Source organism: Medicago truncatula, chromosome 4 (assembly GCF_003473485.1).
Source record: "Medicago truncatula cultivar Jemalong A17 chromosome 4, MtrunA17r5.0-ANR, whole genome shotgun sequence".
Classification (NCBI taxonomy): Eukaryota; Viridiplantae; Streptophyta; class Magnoliopsida; order Fabales; family Fabaceae; genus Medicago; species Medicago truncatula.
Genome location: NC_053045.1, coordinates 8,111,567 through 8,133,524, shown reverse-complemented (window position 1 = coordinate 8,133,524; position 21,958 = coordinate 8,111,567). Strand labels below are relative to the sequence as shown.

General features: G+C 33.6%; 1 protein-coding gene across 5 annotated transcripts; it reads left to right on the top strand.

The window, feature by feature from the left end:
- The first annotated feature begins 10,272 nt into the window (after window positions 1-10,272).
- Window positions 10,273-20,092, top strand: LOC11419278 (uncharacterized). 5 transcript variants are annotated; one of them, XM_003604950.4, is made up of 17 exons: window positions 10,273-11,408; window positions 11,477-11,585; window positions 12,773-12,861; window positions 13,302-13,446; window positions 13,543-13,669; window positions 14,498-14,591; window positions 14,692-14,832; window positions 15,774-15,874; window positions 16,118-16,231; window positions 17,330-17,562; window positions 17,713-17,771; window positions 17,870-18,055; window positions 18,145-18,268; window positions 18,394-18,452; window positions 18,686-18,828; window positions 18,908-19,072; window positions 19,460-20,092. In XM_003604950.4, the coding sequence occupies exons 1-17, from the start codon at window positions 11,342-11,344 to the stop codon at window positions 19,760-19,762; spliced, it is 2,259 nt and encodes a 752-aa protein (XP_003604998.2). In that variant the 5' UTR covers window positions 10,273-11,341; the 3' UTR covers window positions 19,763-20,092. The 5 variants fall into 5 exon arrangements, with proteins under 5 accessions (XP_003604998.2, XP_024637391.1, XP_024637395.1 ...); XM_024781623.2 differs by having other exon boundaries at window positions 11,388-11,408; window positions 12,763-12,861; XM_024781627.2 differs by having other exon boundaries at window positions 11,388-11,408; window positions 12,763-12,861; window positions 13,302-13,456.
- The last annotated feature ends 1,866 nt before the right edge of the window (window positions 20,093-21,958 follow it).

The following is a 21,958-nucleotide window of genomic DNA, read 5'->3' as shown; positions in this document are numbered from 1 at the left end:
CAAAGAAACTGGCGATTACGCGGAAAATCATAACCTATGCCAATAGGGCATAATCCATGTGCCTAGGGAATGAACCATGTGCATAGGGCAAGGCTTTTTACACTCATGCGCCCAGCCATGCGCCTGGGGCATGCTGGGAGCGGGTCAGAACTGCTTTTCCACTTTTTAAGTGGAAAAAATCCAAATTTTCAGCCCAAACCCAGGTGGTAACCAAGCCTATAAATACAACTTCTCTCATTGATAATTTTTCATTCTGAACGACGTGATTCAAAAGGAATGCAAGAACTAGGAGCTTCAAGGAAGGGGTCTCTCCTCACTCTAAGTCTCTAGGGTATGTTTTATTTCATTTGTAATTTATATTTAGTTACCATGAGTAACTAAACCTTATTAGGGTATGGTTCTAAGATGAACCTCTATTTTATTTTTTGGATTATCTAATTTAAGTCATTACTCAGTTATTTTATTAATCCTATTTAATATTATTATGTGAAGTATTTACTTGTCTCGAATCGAACCACCCTAAGAAAACGGTACTTCGGGAAGTGACATAACCTAATTGGTGAAAACCCAACCGAATCAGGAAGTAACTAAGATAATGGACCATGATAATTAGGGAAACATTAGTAACTTCATGGAATTAAATCAACATTGTAACTTTACTCTTCTTTTCATCCTTGATAAGGTAGACGAGACAGAGCTGCCCGTTTGTAGAACTATCGAGATGGAGAATATGTTGATGTACTTCTAAGATTCATAGATAAGGGAACCTTTAGGACCATTGGAAATTTAGGAACTCTAATTTAAGTTTATGCTTTAATTACCTCTGAGAGAGTAAAACATGACAAGGTGCAACTCGACAGTTGGAGAGGAATAAAACCATGACCTCTGAGAGAGTAAGACTCCACAGGTAGGGGTGTTCATGGTGCGGTTTGGATCAATTTTGAGGTAAAATGTCATCCGATTCAAAGTAAAAATCACATGCGGTTCGGTTCTGTTGGGATGACTATTCTAAAAAAATCTGAACTGATCAGATCCAAATATATGCAGTTTAATTTGGATCAGTTTTTGGATATCCAAAATGCAAAAATATTTTTTTTTATTTACTTTTTTCAAAAAAATATATAATTTTTTTATTAATATTCATATTACACAAACACTGTAAAATAATAGGTTTGATGTAAAATATATTAAAAAGTTAATATTACATTATGAAAATTATCGATTATTTTTTAAACATATGAAGTAATAATAATATAGATTAAATTAGTGCCTTATATAAGTTTAAAAACCAACAAGCAACATAAAAATTCAATATATAATATCATTAAAAGAGTAAATAAGTATTAATATTACTTTTACAACCAACAACCAAATATATGCAGTTTAATTTGGATCAGTTTTTGGATATCGAAAATGCAAAAATATTTTTTTTATTTACTTTTTTCAAAAAAATATATAATTTTTTTATTAATATTCATATTACACAAACACTGTAAAATAATAGGTTTGATGTAAAATATATTAAAAAGTTAATATTACATTATGAAAATTATCGATTATTTTTTAAACATATGAAGTAATAATAATATAGATTAAATTAGTGCCTTATATAAGTTTAAAAACCAACAAGCAACATAAAAATTCAATATATAATATCATTAAAAGAGTAAATAAGTATTAATATTACTTTTACAGTTCGGTTTAGTTTGGTTCGGTTTTGAGAAAATGATCTGAAATCTGATCTGATCCTAGCGGTTTTTACAAAATAAATCCAAACGCAACCAAAAATATTCGGTTTTTGCGGTTTTCGATTTTTTGGATGGGTTTACAGTTTTATTTTGGATCGGTTTGGATTTGAACCCCCTACCCATAGGTACAAACTCGTGTGATCAGTAGGTGCAACTCGACAGCTGGTAGGATAATAAAACCCCACGAACTCATCACTTTTATGGGAGACATTTAACCAATCCCTGAATAATACTTGACCATTAATTAATTCCAACAAATGAATAGGGATTCGAAGAATCCTAAATGCCATTAAATTTTTGCAATCAAAACAAGTTACTCCTAAGCTCTTGCTCTACTGCAAACAGACTAAATTGCAACCCCCTCATCTTTTGTTTTATTTTATTGTTCCTAGATAAGTAATGTGAATTGCCAAATTGGAACGACAATCCATGTGGATTTGATACTATACTTACTACTTTATTACATGTCTAAATCTGACCATCAAGCATTGTATTGGGCAATCTCACATGCTTTGTGGATTAGACTAGCTCATATTGTATTGTGTCGATTTGAGATTTTCTACGCCAAAAATATTCTCTTAAATGAATGTATTCGTGCGTGGATGGCGGCTCAAGATAAAGCTCATCAAAACCTTGTATTCCTTGAGGAAGTTCTACCATGTAAAAACTTTCTTTCAAAAAATTTAGCTTTAACTGGTCGTGACCAAGAAACTACCGGTTTTGCTTGGTGAGCCGGGAATGCCCGACTTATCAATTTATATAGTAAACTATTGGGGGCCCATGCCGTATTAATAGTATTTTTTCCCAGAGCAATGAACCTATTTTAAGTCGCTCATTTCGTACCCGAGAATCTCATGTATGAACAAGGATTAATTTTACTTCACCGCTACTCTAGGTTTGGGGTAGCTCCTGGAGGGGAAGTTATAGACACATTTCCATACTTTGTGTCTGGATTACTTCACTTTATTTCCTCTGCCATATTAGGCTTTGGCAATATTTATCATGCGCTTCTGAGACTTGAGACTCTTGAAGAATCTTTTCCATTCTTTGGTTATGTATGGAAATATATAAATAAAATGACTACTATTTTAGGTATTAGGTATTTATATCCCTTATTTCTTTAATTTTTATAGATTAGAAGCAAATCATACACATACATACTTTTCTCTTAAATTCATTTTGACACATACTTCATAATCACTTCTCTACTTCACTTTTGAGGTTGCTAACTGACCAAAATTTTTAAAAGCCGTAATTTAAATCCTCTTTCTTGTGATTGATATTGTTATTTCAGATTGTTGAGTATTTGAGATCCAACATATAGATGAAATGTCAGATATTCATATCGATTTATTTGCACTCTCTCAATTTATCTAAACAATAGTAATAAACAAGAATTAAAATTTACATATGCTTTGTTTGGTTTCAAAACAGAAACTAAAATGCATTTCAAAACATTTTTGACAAAAGAGGTAAAAGAATAACCAATGAAAATTTATTTTAGGTTTTGACTTTTTCTAACCGAGTTTGCAACTTTTGTGCTGTATTAGTTTGCTGAAAAATGCACTTCCCAAAATTCTTTCAATAATCTTATTTTGGGTTTTATTTAGGAGAAAAATAATTTTGAAAGGTATTTTGGAAGAATGAAAGTTAGGTGCTATTTTTTTAAATCAACCCAAATTACAAGATGTGTTCATTACTTTGAGTAGCATTCGAGATAGAAGCTCTTGATCGAAAAGTTGCAACGTTAATTATTACATAAAAGCACACAAAGAATAAGTGACACCAAACCAAAGAATAAAAATAAAAATTTAGTTACAGAAGAAAGGAAAAAAAAACACTCATAAACATAAGAGTGATGAGTGCTCCATTGATAGAGGTCAAATAAAAAAGTTATTTTTTTTAGATTTCATCCATGATCATATCAATAATTTAACGAAATTTAAAGAGGAACAAGTTAAACAATCACGTTGATCAAACACCACGTCATGAAAAGATTCATTCACTTTCGTTCCATGAGAAACCAATCTTGTGAACTAAACTGCATGATTCAAACAATTATTTGTCATTGCACAACTAATTCTCAACCAAGATAAAACATCCACCTATTTTTTTTCGAAGAATAAACAATCAAAGAATAAATGTTTAGATGTTTCATTCAAGTTATACATCCATTAATATTTTAAGGCGGTGATAAATTTTGTGTTCCTTTTCGAATTAAATTATCTTTAGTTGGAAGACGATTATACAGTAATTTTCAAGCAAACATTGATGTCTTCATTGGAATCAACAAATTCCAAGTGACCTTATACCGAGAGGAATCAACAATTTCTTTAAAATTTGATATCAAGTCATACACTTCTTTAAGTGACAAATGTGTCATGCATATTATCCAGCATAAGAATGTTAGGTAATAAAACCTTACACTCTTCCACCAACTTCTCCTCTCATACAAACAAAATTCTTCTACAACTCCAACACTACTACAACACCATATCCTTCAAGGTCACATTTTTCTACAGTTTTAAATTAAAGAACCTACTTAAGCGCTTCTTTAAAACCTCTCCTCCCAGCTAGACATGGCAACAAAACCCATACTCGTGGTTACCCACCCGAACTAAACCCAATTTGACGGGTTTTCCCCGTTTTGACTGGATTTGGGTATGGGTATGGGTTTTCCCCGATCTCGAAACACGGGTATGGGACGGGTAACGGGTATATAGGTACCCACCCCGAACCCATACCCAAACCCGTCCCAAATGTAAAAAACTACTCTATGTTGATATGTTATGTTATTTTGTTTGATAATTGTCATGTTAATAAAAACTGTCATTGATATTTAAAGGATCAACTAAATAATTTTGTCTAACAAATGTGAAAGTGAGCTTATTGTTGGATAATGTATTACAACGTTGCTCTTGGGGATGCAAAAAAACTTATATTTTTTATTAAAAAAATTATTCAATGCGGGGACGGGGATGGTGCGGGGATACCCGAACCCCTCGGGGACGGGGATGGGATTCAATTTCTCATCCCCGTTGGATATGGGTAGGGTAACAGGTAAGTATATGAGAATCGGGTATGGGGACGGGGAAGGTAAAACCCGTCCCCACCCCGCCCCATTGCCATGCCTACTCCCAGCCATGGTTCGTGCCAAAATAACATGTTATTCCTTCAAAAAAAAAAAAAACATGTTATTGTCATTACCTATTTTCTTAGTATGCATGAACCATCTACCTCCACTCTACTTATCACCTCTAACAATGTAAAAACATCACTCTCAAATCGAATCTTTACTTCCCCTTCCAACCACTTTACCATTTAGATAACCATATTTATGAGATAAAATTTGACGTCAAAGTCCATCATTCTCCCTCCTTAACCTCCAACATCACATTCCCAAAGGATCTAAATTAAATGTGTTTGAATTTCGCACACCTAAACATCCTTTTACTTTTGGTAAACACATTTTGTCCCAATAGACCCAATAAATTTTACGAGCCTCTTCACCCCCACGCCACAAAAAAAGATTTAAAAAGAGACTCGATTTTAAGAATGGTTCCTGGACGAGCTTTGAAAAATTAAAGAAAAAGTATATCAGCGGAGAGGTTGAAACAACTTTCAAAAGAATTAGACGACCACCCAAAACGAATTACTACATTTTCAAGAAGACAATCTTTCTCTGATTCAGTCAGCCACAAATTTCTAAAAAAATAATTTTAGAGGATTATCACCAATTGGCAAACCTTAATATTTAAAAGATAATTTATCTACTTAGCAGTTCAATTGAGACAACTCATTTAACCAAGATGCTTCAACGAGAACCTTGTGCATATGCATTCTAAAATGTTGCCTCTGCTTGGCCCTTTTTTAGTATTTTGTATTGACACAAGCCACTGTATTTCTATTTTTCACTAACACTCACTTTTTTTTGTTGCCTCTGCCTTCAAAGTACATATTCTCCACTTCAGACCTACTTTTTGTTTAAAAATAAATAAAAATATATATGAGGAGACAGAAACCGAACCCTTCCACTTGTTTTAGTCATCATGGAATCTCTTACTCTTACCACAACCTACCAACCATATATCTTGTTTGAATAAGCCTAGCAACCACATATTGGTATCATAAGAATAATATAGTTACATGTTTATGCCATGATGTTATCCTTAACAATATTCTCATGTCTTTTTTATATTCGTTTAATATATATCAAGTTTTTTAATTGATCAAGTTTCTTATATTACCTCAAAAATATTCTTATATAATCGATCTACATATATGTCCTTCCAAGCCTCAATGTATAAAATAACCTGAAATAATTTAATGGGTGCCGTCCGAGTTCTCTCCTCCGATACAATCAAGGCACCAAAATCAAGTGATCAAACAATCCATTTGACTCCATGGGATCTCCGTTTTCTACTTGTTTCAACCAACAAAAAGGGCCTTCTTTATCATCATCCGGTGGTTGCAACCCAAATCCAACGGTTGAGACACTCTCTATCCTCTGCCCTTTCCTTTTTCCAACCTCTTGCCGGCCGCCTTGAAATAACGGAACATAGAGACAACATTGTCTCATGTTCCGTTATATGCAATAATGCAGGTGTACTCTTTATCCACGCTGTAGCAGAGAATATTCGTGTTGCTGACATCCTGGAACCGGTCTACGTACCTCTAATTGTCGATTCATTTTTTGCCTTCATCGGAGATAAAAACTATGAAGGCACGTCAAAACCATTGTTGGCTGTTCAAATAACGGAGCTAGTTGACGGTATTTTCATTGGTTGCTCCTTCAACCATGTTGTCGTTGACGGAAAGTCCGTGTGGCATTTCATCAATTCATGGGCTGAAATATCACGCGGTTGTTGTGGTGATCAAATATCCAAACCCCCAACACTAGAGCGTTGGTTTCCAAATGGTATTCAACTTCCCATACGATTTCCTTTCACTACGGAGCAACAAAATAATCACTGTGATGAGTTGAGTTTTTCATCGTCTAATGAGGAAAAACTTTGTTTATCAAATAGGTTATTTCATTTCACAAAGGAGAAAATCATACAACTGAAATCGAAAATCAATGAAGAGGTTGGTACCATCAAAATAACTTCTCTACAAGCGCTTTTAACTCACCTTTGGTGCTCTGTCGTCCGTTCCAAACAATTTGACCTACAAGAAGAAGTATATAATCTAGTCGTGATAGGAGTTGGACCAAGGTTTGTTCCACCATTACCAGAAGATTATTTTGGAAACTCGATTATAAGTTGTATAGTCAAAATGAAAGTTGGTGAGTTGTTGGACGAAGGTGGACTATATAAAGGTGCTTGTGAGATGAACAAATTAATTGCTTCACACACGGATGAGAAGTTGAAGAATCACTATGAGTCTTGGTTAAGAAATCCAAGCTTTGTTAGGGTTGCTAGCATGTCCAATAATAATTTCATATCCATTAGTAGTTCTCCATGGTTTGATGTTTATGGTAATGATTTCGGATGGGGAAAACCTATAGCAGTTCGTAGTGGATATAAAATAAATGGAATTGTAAATGTATTTGCTGGAATAGAAGAAGGTAGTATTGACCTTCAAGTATGTCTTCCTTACAAGGTTTTGGAGGCAATGGGAAGTGACCCACATTTCATGGATGTCGTGACCAACTAATGCGGCTTCAAGGTTTGTAAAATCGATTTGTTAGCATATTTGTCCAAATGCTTAAATTTGTATTTTGGATATAACTATGAATAAGTGTATGACGTTCAAGTCTCTTTTTAGTATATTTTGATAAAGAAGAATGTTAGGGTCACACCCTCTAACACACTCCAGTGGAAACTTGCCATCTCATTCACTTTTTTTTAAGTTACTTACCTGCTGACCAGTTACACAAGTTGAGAAAATATATTTTGTAAAAAAGAACAGAAAAACAGAGAGTGAGGAGAGAGAAAGAAAAACAGAGAGAGTGAGGAGAGAAAGAGTTCAACGTTGCTGCCTCCTCCTTCAAATCTTGCTTCCGATCTGTTGTATCTATCACACTCTCTTGTGGGGTTCCATCTCTAGTTTTACTTGAGTTTCATTTTTGTTGCTTTTTTTCCAAATATAAATTGTTTCTCAATATTGATTCTAAGCCTTTGGTTTCTATTGCACCTACATGTTGTCATCTACAATTGAATTCTCTTTTGCTATGTATTCAAAAATTTGTATAAACATTCATTTGGTAATTCGTTTTTATTTAAATTGAAATTTGGCAATGTTATCAATGACATTATTTGGGAGAATACGATTTAGATATAGATGTCTTTTTCCCTCAGAAGTTTGTAAATTGTGTTTGTCAATTGGGGTTAAATCTTCCATCTTAAGAGTGGAGGAGTTTTCCAAAACGTCAAATTTGGGTTAAATCTTGGGTGAAGATGAAAATTGAAATGAAATCCAAATAATAAAATATAATATAGAATGAAAGGTTCTTTAGGTAAATGGTAAATAACTTAAAAAAAGTGAATGATATGATAAGTTTCCATTGGAGTGTGTTAAAGGGTGTGGCAGAGGGTGTGACCTTAACATTCCTCTCTTTGATAAGATGCAAGTGGTGGTTTCTTTTGTTGTGAACGAAGTTGTATTAGTACTATGTTTTTGTGCCGGTTGTTTTGGTTTTATTGGACGCAGATTAGTACTATTCTTGTTGAGTAGAATAAAAATGTTACTTTCTGTTTTTGATTGAACTGAATTTTTGTTTAAATTATGACAAAAAGTCATTGTTCTAATATATGATTTTTTTTTTTTTTTTTTGTAAGATAGAGGCCTTTAGGCCAAACTAAAAACAAACATGACGATCAAAATAAATTAGCAAAATTAAATCATAAAGTTTAACACAATCTGGTGGTTGGCAAGAGAATAAATGATAGAAAAATTTGACAATGTGCAAACTAGTCTGGAGCTAATCCGTTGTTTCTTTTTTTGATGTACAGAGATTAAAACCCTGAATATTGCATATTTTATGCATTGTTTTTACGAAAATTAATTCATCTGCTTATAAATATGAGAAATAAACACTTTTTTTTGTTGAAAGAATGAGAAATAACCACTTATCATTTCCGCGTCTTACGCCATTTTTGTGATAAATTATAGGCGTGCATCAAGGAGTGTAGATGGTCATACACCTTCAAGATTAGAGCAACATCAACAGTTAATAGTTGAATGTGAGTTAATGGTTACAAATCAATAGCCTTTCCCTAAGCAATATGAAGAGCGTAGTTCATTAAGTTTTTAGCATTTTAGTTTTAACTTTTTTGAGTGGGTTGCTAATTTTTTTAAGCAAAATAGAAAATTAAATAAAATTAAAATAAAGAGGAAGTACATGATTAGGGGCAAGGACCAGCCGTGTAAACTACAGACTCAAATCGTAAAGATGATATAACAAGTTAGTGCAAAAATGGAAAGAAAAAAAAAAGAAAGAAAAAAGAAGAAGAGAGAAACAAGCCTAAAACTCTAAATAGGTATAAAGCAAAATCTGAAACAATCACTACCACAAACAATCCATGTGTGAGCGCGAAATCGAATTGTAAAATACTCAGAGTGAGTGTTCAAAACATGTAAATGTCCGTGTGAATTGTTTGTCAACATAAAAACTAGGGTTAATTAAGTTTTTGGTCCCTATAAATATTCAGAATTTTGTTTTTAGTCCCCACAAAATAAAATCACACTCTTTAGTCCTTATAAAATTTTCCTTCAACATTTTTAGTCCTTATAAATTTTTTCATAAGTATTTTTAGTCCCTATAAAATTTTTCCATCAGCATTTTTAGTCCCTAAAATGCTTAAGGAAAATGTCACAGGGACTAAAAAGTGTGATTTTATTTTATAGGGACTAAAAACAAAACTGTGAATATTTATAGGGACTAAAAACTTAATTAACCCTAAAAACTATCAAAGTTCCAACAACTCCCTTCAAAAGATCAACAAGTGATATACGTCTTTTCGCATGATATTTCGATGTTTAGACATCAATATATATATATTGTTAGAAGGCACCGATGAAGGTGTTTTTTAGCAATTTACACATCAAGGTGTGATTATAAACTTTTTAGTTATAAATTGCTAAAAGACATCTTCATACAAATTACTTCCACCTAAGAACGTGAATGAGTAATTTAGCAACTCTACTCACTTGTTTTTTTTAAAATAAAAAAAAAAAAAAAACAACTTCTATCTATTTAAAACTAATTTTAAGTGAAGGATGAACTTGTAAATTGAGTTTTATTAAAAAACAATGGCTTAATTGCACTTTTTCCCCTATCTTTTTACAATTGTGCGATTTTGCACTCCTTTTTTTTTTTTTTTTTTTTTGCGATTTTGCACCCCATCCTTTTGCCCCCTGGTTAGATGGACTTTTTTGTGTTTAATTGCACTTTTGCTCCCTATCTTTTTACCAAATGTGCGATTTTGCACTCCTCTTCTTTTTTTTTTGGGCGATTTTGCACCCCATCTTTTGTCCCATTTCCCCTATTTTAATGATGATTTTGAACAAAACACAATTGACAAAAGAGGGGGTGCAAAATTGCACAATTAAAAAAAGATAGGGGAAAAGTGCAATTAAGCAAAAAAACAAAACTCAAGAGCTGCAACCAGTGTTTTAAAACCTGGACCGACCCGGCCGGTCGAACCGGTCAGCCCGCGAACCAGAGGGTGCAGCGGGCAGCCTACTGGACCGAATGTGCAATTAACCCGCTGAAACCCGTGTGACCTGTTCGGGTCAGTGGACGGACCGTTGAACCAGTTTAGCCAACCGACCCATTTTTGTAGTATATATTTTTTTATTTATATTAATTCAGTAAAATAATTTTGAAGTATTGGATGCTGATGTGTTTAAAAGAAACAATTTGATTGGATGACAGTGTAAAATTCAGTTTACACCGTCATTGCACTTATTTAAAATTTGGTTCTTACACTCTCAAGTCTCGGGAACAGGATCACCTCCTGCGTTTTTGCTCCTGCTCTCTCTCTCCTGTGCAATTCTCATTCGTTGGATTTAATCCAACGGTGATGACAAAAAGAGGGAAAAAGTGATGAGGAGGGAGAAATGTTGGCTGTTTATTTTCATTTCCAGAACATTTCTTGTTATCTCTATTTTAATTTCAATCTAACTTTAATTGATTTTTCCTTTTAACCTTGTTGATTTCTGTCGTAATTGGTTTTTTGAAAAACACAACATGGTTAACTTTAAGAAATAAAGATAAGTATCATTATCAAATGGGATTTTCGTAATCATCGTCATTGTTGTCGGCAATGGGTTAGGATTAGACGGAGACAGAAGAGAAGAGAAGTGGCGGTGACTGTGCAGTGGGAACTTTTGGGGAAGACGGTGAAACAGTTTCATTTTCTTTTTTTGCCTTTTTTCTGTAGATTTAATCTAAAGGCTAGGATTAACGCAGGACGGAAACTGGAGAGAACCTCGCAGGAGAGGATCCGGATCCCAAGTCTCGACCTCGACTAATATTTGTAGTCGGGTCGGGTCGGGTCTGGAACCCACCCTCACCTCTCAGAACAAATCATTCATTACGCCAGCCACCATAAAACCTCAGAAAACCCCACACAGCCATCGTAGGAGAGATGTCTCTGTCTCTGTCTTTGCGGTTCCGCCGTGTAAAACAAATCTCAAGACTTCTCTACTACTCAGGTACCATGAATGTTTCTTTTAATTTAGTCTTATCAACTAAATTTTAATAATCTATTTATTTTTTGTAGGTGATTGTTTTAAGCACCAATGTGACAAAGGCTTAAACTCACTTCCATTTTCACCTAAACCAATTTTTAATGATGGTTTAGTGAGAGGGTTTCACTTTCATCAACATAGGTAATTAGCTTTTTTCAACTTTCAACTTTTTCATGTAAGAGTCTGTATGAGAGAACTTATAAAAACAACTTATGACAATTTTCAAAAGTTTTTTCTTAAGTTCTCTAATATAGTTTATAAAAACTACTCATAACATATACAAAAACAATTTAACTTTATTTTATCCTTTGCTATAGGAATAGCTTATACATAAGCGCTTATCTTGTTCTATAAGCTGCAAATAAGCTGGTTTTTTCTTTGGTTTGTGTAAAAATTGTTTTTTTTTTTTAGGAAAAGGGGGGCTAGACCCCAAGAAAACAGAACAAAAAGCTAAATGCTGGTAGGAAAGTAAGGAATCAATGCTCATATCAGACAAATTTTTTGTTGTTGTCATGTTGGTTTGTTTTTGTAAATTCATTCATATACATTATCAGTGTAAAGATTTTTTACACTGTCAATCAATCATAATCGTTATTTTATTAAAAAGGGTTGACTTTAATTATAATAATAACTACCTCTAAGGTCATACTCCCTGGCATGTCTTTGGACTAAATACTTGTGCCTTTTAGCTTATATTTAAGGCCGGAGGGTGTACATATGATAGGGTCTGATTTGTTGACAACGTAAAATCTTTTACACTGATTGGCACTTATCAAAATTAAACTCTTATTATGGTTGTTGTTGTTTTGGTTTTAGTTTTTGTAGTATTTATCGATTTTGGAATTAGTGCACGTAATATGTTGTCAAATTTGATTTTAGTCATTGGAATTTTTTTAGATAAGCTTAGTCTTTGGAAATTGGAAGTTGAAACTATCTAGGATTAATTCCAACTTAGAAAATATTGTAGAAATTAAAATTTGGAGATCATCTTGGCCGTTAATCACTCTCTGATCTCACGGTCATGATTCATCCACCAACTTGTGTTCATGTTTCCCTAGAAATCAAGGACACAATTGTACAAGCCTATAGAACAAATCCTGTCCAAGTAACAGGGTTAAAACCAAAACAACAAGAACTAAAAGTAAATTTCCTATGCTTGAGGGATCATAATTGACAATAATTTATATAGGGACTAAGCTGAAAAAAGTGTATATTATAGGCATTGAAATTTGAAAAGTTACTTAAGGCTGCTGAATTTAGAATCCTTGCTTTCCATGATTTTCTTGCTTTGTTAGGTTTCCTGACTTCTGATTGACAGCCATATTCAGGTTCTCAACATCAGTTGATGTATTACATAAACATGCTCCTGAAGTTGATCTTTTGTCTTTTATAAAATCATCGCTCGATACACTTGAAGGTATTTGTTTTGCTAATCCATTTAAGTGTTGGTTATAATTTTGGATAAACTCGAAGGTATTTGTTTTTTGTTTTTCATAGTGTTGTCAAATAGCAGCTATAGCATTGCAAAATTTGAACCAATGTCTATTGTTCTGTGATATGCGATTTAGCACTAAGTGTTGTAAAATATCGGTGCTATAGTGATGTAGTGTAGACGAATTTGAACAAACCACTATTTTCTCATTCTGTGGTTGGCAACACTTTTTCATTTGAATGAGATAATTATTTGCTATGTTACACTTATCTGGTTTGAATTGTATGCAACATTTTTTGTGTTACAATTCACATGGGTCCATTTCTGAGACACATTGGTTAAAACAATTGGGATTTAATTAATTGAACAATCCATATCTTTATTGTTCTTCCAATCAATAATTCCTTTTTCCTTTGAAATTTCAGGCACCGATCATTACTGGTTAAACAGATCTGTTAAAAATGAAGAATTTTTTGGAATTCATGGAATTCATGGAACTTTTTTGGTTCTTGCTGCAAACAATTTTGATTGCGGCATTATGTTTCAAAAGTTGAAGGCAATTCAGGAGAGGTATAGGAAGGTTATTATTTCCATTCCTCCTAAACTTGATGGAATTAGGGATGGACATTTCATAATAGTAATGATAATAATAAAAAATTGTTGCAGGTTCCCTCATATTACTATTATGGGCATTAAACTAATTAATTCTTCGGATCGCGAGAACCAAATCCAGTTTCTGATGACAGAAAATATCACATTCCCTATTTTGTTGTCTCAGCAGACATTTCCTCAGGTGTGGTAAAATCCATTGTTTAGCTTTTGAATAATCATTGTTTGATTTGATCCATGTATCCAATCTCACCTAGTAGGTGTTGTTGTTGTTTCTTTTAAAATACATTAACATCTGTGCATGTAGAGACTAATATATCTACCCTGACAAATGTTCTTTGTTTAATATTTTGCTAAAATTTCCCCAGCCCTACTGTAATATACAGAAGCTGAAGCACAAAATAAAGGAGGAAATAATAACATGTGATTATTGATGATCAGTAAAACACTTCCGCTATAGCAGGGTAGTGTGGATACAACTCCATGACCCACAAAGAGAGCGATCGGTTAAGAGAAGTTATTACAAAAAAGTTCTTAGACCTAGTTTATCGGAAGCATCTTGAGATTTTGAGAAGTATAAGATGAAATGTTTCTGAATAGGCTTCGGTGATTAGATCACTTAGCATAATCTCAGTTTATATACATCAAGGTTACAAGGCTAATAATTCTAGATACAATTTATAAGAGGAATAATCAGTGCTAAATCAATTTCAGAAGGTGCATTGAATCTAGTCTACCATACAATGAATCTTGGCTAAGTGGGTCATTGATGAATATTTTTTGTTTAACATTGACCAAACTAATCTAACATTGACCATTTAAAAAAAAAATAAAAAAAATTGTGAACCTTTGTTTAAAATTGACATAACTTAACTTTCTTCTTGGAGAGTTGGTTTGGTCCTTAACAGTTTTCTTGCACTTACTGTCTTATTTTTTTGGTTATCTGTTTACAAACATATATTTGGTTTTATTGCCTACATTTTACTTACAATAATTCTTTTGATATGTTTAGATAAAGGAAGGTGCATGCTACATATTATTTAGAAATTTTAAGAGCCCAAAGATTTACAATGAGAAGGACGTCAGTCCCGAAATTTTATGCCAAGGTAATGGCACATTCCAACACTGTATAGAATGTGTCACTTGTTTGTTTTTCATGTTTTATGTGTGGGTTTACACTGTTTTTGACTTTGGCATCAAATGTAGATATTCTGGAATTACAGATGCAACCAAGTGATGATTCTGATTGGCTCAATGTTGTGAGGTCTACAACTTGGAGGCAGGATCATATCGCTAAAGATGAATATATATGTTCTCCTCTACAGAATTTAGTTCTATATTACCCAGGTAACCAAGAGGTCAATTAATTTTTTTCTGTATTTCTTCCACCTTCCAATTAGAAATGCGTACATGTGAATATAAAGTGTCCATCTCTTATCGACCAGTTGATGTGGGTTTAATCGAATTGAATGTAAACAAGGAACACCGGTTGAAATTCAATAGGATTTACATTATGCTTAGATTCTATAGGATATACATTATGCACACATGCTTTCTGGATTTCGGTTGGTAAAGCATGCATGAAACTCAGTAGGATATACATTATGCTTAAATTCTATTTAACAAATGGGTCTCCCAGCCCGTTGGGGGATTGGTATAATCAAAGTTATATATGTTTCTCTAATCAAAGTAAACTTGGGCTAATTTGAGTTGGTCTGATTCAATAGTATTGAAAATGACAGCAACCATGAGATACTACACTAGGTTGCTACTCTCTCTGTATTTGTTTTATCTTAAGTGAAAATACTTACTTTCATGCTTATTAAGATAAGGACGGTAGTTAATTGTTTTTAATTTTCTGTAAGAAACTCCAAATTATAATGTAAGGGTATTTGGATTGTTTGGTCATTTTTTATCTTCACTGAATGTGCATAGAATAGTTAACTTTTAATTATACATGAGTCCAACAAATTTAGACACTTTTGCTTATAACTGAGTCTGGAGTAGTACTGCATTCAATATAAATTGATGTAGTCAATAATATGTGTGTCTAGACCGTTCTTCCTTTCCTAATGGGGATGTTCAAGTTAGTCTCGTAGACTTTAAGTATCATTTGGATTATCACATCAAGAAATTAAATTGAAGATTTCTAATAGATAATCTTCAGAATATTTAAGAAATAATAACTTCAGAATTGTTAAGAAATAGTAACTTATATTTCATGTTTCTGGTTCCGGTTCTTCTTTTAACTAATTTGATATTTCTACATCATTTGTCCTATTTTACAGGTTGTGTCTCTGCAGATGAAAGTGAAAGCCGCCTCTTCATTTCTGATTGCAATCATCATAGAATTATTGTATGCGATGACGATGGGAAGATTATGGACTGTGTACGTACTAATTAACTATTCCAAATCCTTTATAAATTATTAGATTATTTTTCCATTTTGTCTATTGATAGCAAGACAGAGATGGCTTTCAACATCAAAGTGCATGCTCCATTTATCTCCCTGTAATATGCTCCATTTGTTTATCATGATAAAAGGCATTAAACATTTTCTTTTAATTATTGGTATCTAGAGAATATAGTAAAACTAAGACTTTACATTTATACTTTCATGTATCTTCTTCAGATAGGCTCTTCCCCAGGATTCGAAGATGGTGACTTTGAATCTGCTAAATTAAGGCGTCCGGCTGGTTCTTATTACAATGCTACTGAGGATTGCTTATATTTTTTGGATTCAGAGGTATGCATTTGGATTTATACAACAATTATCATCAAATTTCTAGCCAAGTTTGTCACATTTGATGGGAATTTTATGTGCATTATCAATTATTGATATACCTTACGATTACCCTCTTATGGCCTTCCCCATTTCCTTTACATTCTGCTTCTAGCCTCTGCCTCCCCCGTTTTTGATAGAGGTTAAACTCCCCATTCATGTCACCTAGCCTTTTAGCCCATCCTTTTGTTTAATGTCGTGATTTATACTCCTCACCTTGTGCCTCCACTAAACATCCCTCACGTCTTCAACACCTCTTTTAGACCAGTAAAGAATATTCCTTTGAGACATTCTTGATCTGTTATATGCGAGTCTACTGCCTATATCTCAAACGGTTCCCTGTATTCACACAGTGTCTTGCCACGATTCCAGCAACATTTATGTGTTCTGAATCAGCAATGGTTGGCATCTCGGTCTCTCTCCATTGGTCCTTGCTTGTTTCCGATGACGAGCATCGTCGCCTTACATTTTGCCTTCCTAATCGATCGTGACACTGCACCTTACTCCTGATGTGCCCTCTGCAGCTTATGAATCTTGGTCAAGATTTCTTGCACCGTAACGTCTTTAGTCCTGACACTTGCATGTGTCCATTAACCATTGCTCTGCTGCCTTTTCCCTCTATGGTGTAAGTCTTTGCAATCTTTTCTCACACTGTCCACCAAGTGAACCATTCTCAATCAAACCATGAAATTCTCTCCATATGAGGGAGCTTTGATAACAGTTGATAGAAACTGGTTCTAATTACGGAAGAAAAATAGTGTTTATTGATAGAAAGTTCTAGTACTTTCTGGTAACCAAGAGACCTAAAACTCTACATCTTAAATTCTTAAAGGGAAGGACTTTGAACTAGTAGTTTTTCCTAGATTTTACAATGGAGAGTGTGGGCCATAATGACTGCTACTTTTCTCTTCACTTGTTTGTCTATAGTAAAAATTGATTGCTTATTTATTTGATTTGAGATTCCTCTTCCTTTTTGTGGATTTATTTAGCAAATTTATATACATTTGTCTCTTGATAGAGTTATCCCTTATCATTTATTTTATTCTGTTTGTTTTTCGAAAGAATCATGCTATAAGGAGAGCGGACATGGAAGCACGTCTAGTGGAAACTCTTTACCCGATAAGCACCGATAACAAGGGAGGTGGAATATTCAACTGGATCTTAAATAAGCTTGGTCTAGAAACCAGTGTGAGGAATATGGAAAAATCTGAAGTATTAGATCCGAAGCGGTTATATTTCCCTTGGCATCTGTTGAAATCTGATGATGATGACACTATATATATTATAGATCGCAGGTGAGTGATTCAGTACCTTTGACATTTTTTGGTATATATACATTTACACCTCAACCCCCTTGCCCTACTTGGTATTGATCATGATGCTCAATCTACATGGTTCAAGTTTTGATCCTCTCTCCCATTGATACATATCATCTGTACTTCCAGGTTTCAAACTTTATGGACCATGGATTCCGGTTCAGGAAAAGTAGACAAAATTTTTGAAGGTTTGATTTGTATTAGTTGAATGGTCACATTAAAAAATCTTCTTGTATCTTGCTATAGCTAATAGATTGTTTAACTTTTATTTATTTTTTAAAAGCAGGTTCTCCTAAAATTCTTGAGATCTGCGGACAGCTAATCAGACAGAATTTATCCACCTTCGATAAGATTCCCTGTGACCAGTTTCAACAGAAAACTAATAATGTGTTTGCGCTGGATGGCCTCCCACATTCTGATCGTTTATCTTCATTGACAACGTTGCAGAATCACATGTTCATTTGTGATAAGGGTAATCATTTTCTCCTTGCTCCCTAACTGCTTATTTATGTAGATGCAATTTCATAAATTGTTCACTCCTATTTGTTTGTGTTTCACTAGTTCGACAGAGGATTCTGAAGGTTAATATTGAATCTGGGGTTTGTTTGGATTTCCAGCTATCTAATTTTGGGTTACTTGGATTTCCTTATTGGTTGAATTCCCCTCTGGAGACATGTTATGCTGGGTAAGTTATTTCTCTGGAAACTTTCTGGGTTCTTTTATTCCCTAACTCTTCATTTTTGTTTGTATAAATTATTTGTTGAATATGTTTAACATACTAACTTTTCAATCATATTACTGCTCGTACAGTGGAAATGGACTTTCTGATACAGCAATTGATCATCTTCAACAATTTGATTTGCTACCAGGTCAGTTTGGCATTCTAAAATTGGGTATTTCTGAATTTAAATATTCTGGTATGCTTTGTGTGGGTGCGTCTCACTGGACTTGTTCATATTTCAAGGATTATCGGCTGCATGTGCTGTTCTGAAATCTTTTAGATTTTCTGTTTGGTACTTAATCATCAACACAGTACACTTCACTGCAAACGGTTACTTCTCAAGTATCATTTTTGATCTAGAACTTGTGTCATTTGTTGCAGGCAATATTGACATAAAGTTGAGTGTGGATGTTCATGCTGATATTGAGGTTGTAGAGCCACTACATGAATCCTGTATATGGCGCCAAGCAAGAGGTGCAGCTGCTGAAATCACTGGAATGGATGATCCACGATCCATGGATAAGGTCCTTTTTGCAAATGGAAACTTTCTTCAGTAAAGCAGTCTGGTTATGCATTTGCACTCACTCCCCCTTCTTGGTTCAGGTTGGAGTTGCACAACAGTGGTACGATGAATTGGATGATCTTGCCTCTCCAAAAGCTGATCCTGAATCTGAAGTGACTGAAGATGACCTGGATCAAAATACAGCTATGGAAGATGATAAAATTCGCATCAACAGTTGTGTCGGAACTAGCCCAGGAACAAGTGAGGTATGCTTCTGATGGTCTGTTTCGTTCTCTATCAACTTTCTTAAAATTCTCATTGAACCATTTCTTTGAAGCCCAAAAAAATTCTATTCGTCAATTGTATGATTCTTCAATTCTAAGTTGTTCATCTAAAATTATAAATTCACATCTTAAAATGTATAATTTTGATTATCTTCTTCGGTGGTTGTTAGACATGTGATTGAAAAACACCATTCATGCACCTTAACCTTTCGTGGGTGCTGTTTCATTGAATTATATCTCAGCCTCCATGACGAAGTGGTCTAAGCCCCAGTTCATTAATGCAAGTTAATAAACTTTGGTGTTGTTCATCCTCAATGAGCCAAGCGAAAGAGTCTCAATACTAAATACTATATGTTTCATTTGATGCAGGTTATTATTTTCGCTGTACTGTATTGTAAACTTAGAAAAATTCCAAACTCAAACGACGGTAACCAGGAGAAATATGCAGCAAGGATTCTTGATTTTCTGAGCTCAAAGAGATCTGGTAAAAGAGAGAGAGATTCATGGAATGCATATCTATTGCAATCTAAAGGTGATCTAAGAGATCTTATTTTCACTAAACTAGTACACATCAGAGTAAGAATAAATACTTCTGATCATCCTAAGGCTGAAAATGATAGGGATTTTATCTTAACAGACTCCACAATTAAGGTGAATGTGTTACTCAATTGACTGTAGATTTTAGGAGCACGGCTTGAAATTATTTTTCCCATGTCCCGTGTTTTATTATTTTGATTGTAAAATCAAATTGGTATCAACCAACTTTTTACTACGTTGTTTCAAGAGTACTGGCTGAAAGATGTGTATCGGTTACGAACGATATTTCATTTGTTTTAAAATTGATATTTTGTTTCTGGAATTTGTGTCAATTGTATAAGAACTAGAATGTCTTGTGAAATGAGATGTAAAATGGTCTCTGTTGTATATTGGAGACATTGTTTTTGACAAGTTGTAATATTTGGACATATACAATATTATTCATCCTATATTTACAAATAATAATCCGATATTCAATTATTGATTTTTTATATCTTGTTTATTTAGTTGACTTTGACTTTTTCCTCTAAGAGAAGTTAAAGTAAATTTTTCTTAACACCATGTAAATCATTAGTTTATTTTATGCTACTCGTTTTTCTCAAGGTATTATATTTGGGTGAAGATCCTCTCCATTTCCTAAATTTCCTAAATAAAATGGAAATGTTAATTACTATAGTTTTGAAGTAAATATATGATATAAATGCACACATTTCAAGAATTGAAGACATTAATTGCATATTTATACACCAAAACTTTGGTAATGGAACAAATTGAGAGAACTTAAAATGGAGAGGATCTTCACCCATTATATTTACACACTGTTAGCTGCGTTGGATTTGAGAAAAATGGAGGACAAAATTTAGATAAAGTAAAATGAGTTAATTTACTTGAATGGAAAAGACAATGGTTCATTAATTTGATGTAATTGTTTTATACAAGATGGTTTTCATAGTATGAAGCAGATTAATAAGAGATTCTATATGGCGATTCTGTTGTGTCTGTTATTGTCTTTGTCGATATTTCTGGTAAGTTCATATTGCGGCCATGAAATGGTTGCTGGCTTCTCTGGTTCTGGCATTAATATCAATCTCACAACTGGAAGGAACTGAGTTTTGAAAATAAAAGAAACATATGTACGATGGACAACATTTAGATAAAGTAAAATGAGTTAATTTACTTGAATGGAAAAGACAATGGTTCATTAATTTGATGTAATTGTTTTATACAAGATGGTTTTCATAGTATGAAGCAGATTAATAAGAGATTCTATATGGCGATTCTGTTGTGTCTGTTATTGTCTTTGTCGATATTTCTGGTAAGTCCATATTGCGGCCATGAAATGGTTGCTGGCTTCTTTGGTTCTGGCATTAATATCAATCTCACAAATGGAAGGAACTGAGTTTTGAAAATAAAAGAAGCATATGTACGATGGACAACATGGTCTTTGTCAATGGTGAATCATCTAGCACTTGAACAGATACAATCAACAATTTGTTTCTTGGAGGGATTTGCTTCCTTCCAAGAAGCAAATCCAACCGCCTATTTACTTGTGTATGTTTAGGTTAATTAGAGTGCTTGTCTAAATGGAGCTAAGCTGCACTCTTTTAATTTTGCATATGTATTCACCTTCCTAAAAGAATTTCACTATTTATCTAATCCATGTTTTTTAACACTGCTAAATAAAACTGATTTTAGCATCAGCTAAAACACTACACCAATAGCTAATAGGCCAAAAAAGCCTACGCTAAACATGTAGTCCCCCTTCTTTTTAAGATGAAGAAAGATGAAGATATTGAAATCATGTATTCAAGGTTTCAGACTCCTGTGTCTGGACTTCAAGTTCTAAAGAAAAGTTATGCTGCACCGGAGCATGTAAAGAGGATTCTCAGAAGTCTTCAAATGACTTGAACAAGCTAAGTTTGAAAGCTTTTTCTTTATGAAAGATGTTCAACATGAAGCAAGTAACGTAAGAGCACCAATATTGGTCGTGGCTTTTGTAATTGTGGCAACAATTGTCGGTTAAACTACTAATTTTTTAAACAAAGTTGATGGTAAAAGGTGGCAACGTATCCAAGAATGGGTGCCGTACGTTTCCATTATCTCCTCTTTCTTTTATTGACAATATTTTATAAATTAAAATGATGAAAAAAATAATTTGAAAAGCTGGAACATTGGGTGTGTTTTGTTTTCAAGAGAAGTTGTGAAGAGAAAAATATGTGAGAGAGAAAGTTATGAGAAATATGATAGATTTTAAGTATCGTTTGATTTAAGAGAAAGAGAAGAGAAAAGAGCTAATTTTATGAATTGACTAATAAGCCCCTACCTAAAATT

What these genes read in the sequence shown, in the direction of transcription:
- LOC11419278 (XM_003604950.4), top strand. Translation starts at nt 11,342, where the DNA reads ATGTCTCTGTCTCTGTCTTTGCGGTTCCGCCGTGTAAAACAAATCTCA. An exon ending in CTGGAGACATGTTATGCTGG is followed by an intron (nt 18,269 to 18,393) that starts GTAAGTTATTTC and finishes CTGCTCGTACAG; the next exon opens with TGGAAATGGACTTTCTGATA. An exon ending in ATCCACGATCCATGGATAAG is followed by an intron (nt 18,829 to 18,907) that starts GTCCTTTTTGCA and finishes TTCTTGGTTCAG; the next exon opens with GTTGGAGTTGCACAACAGTG.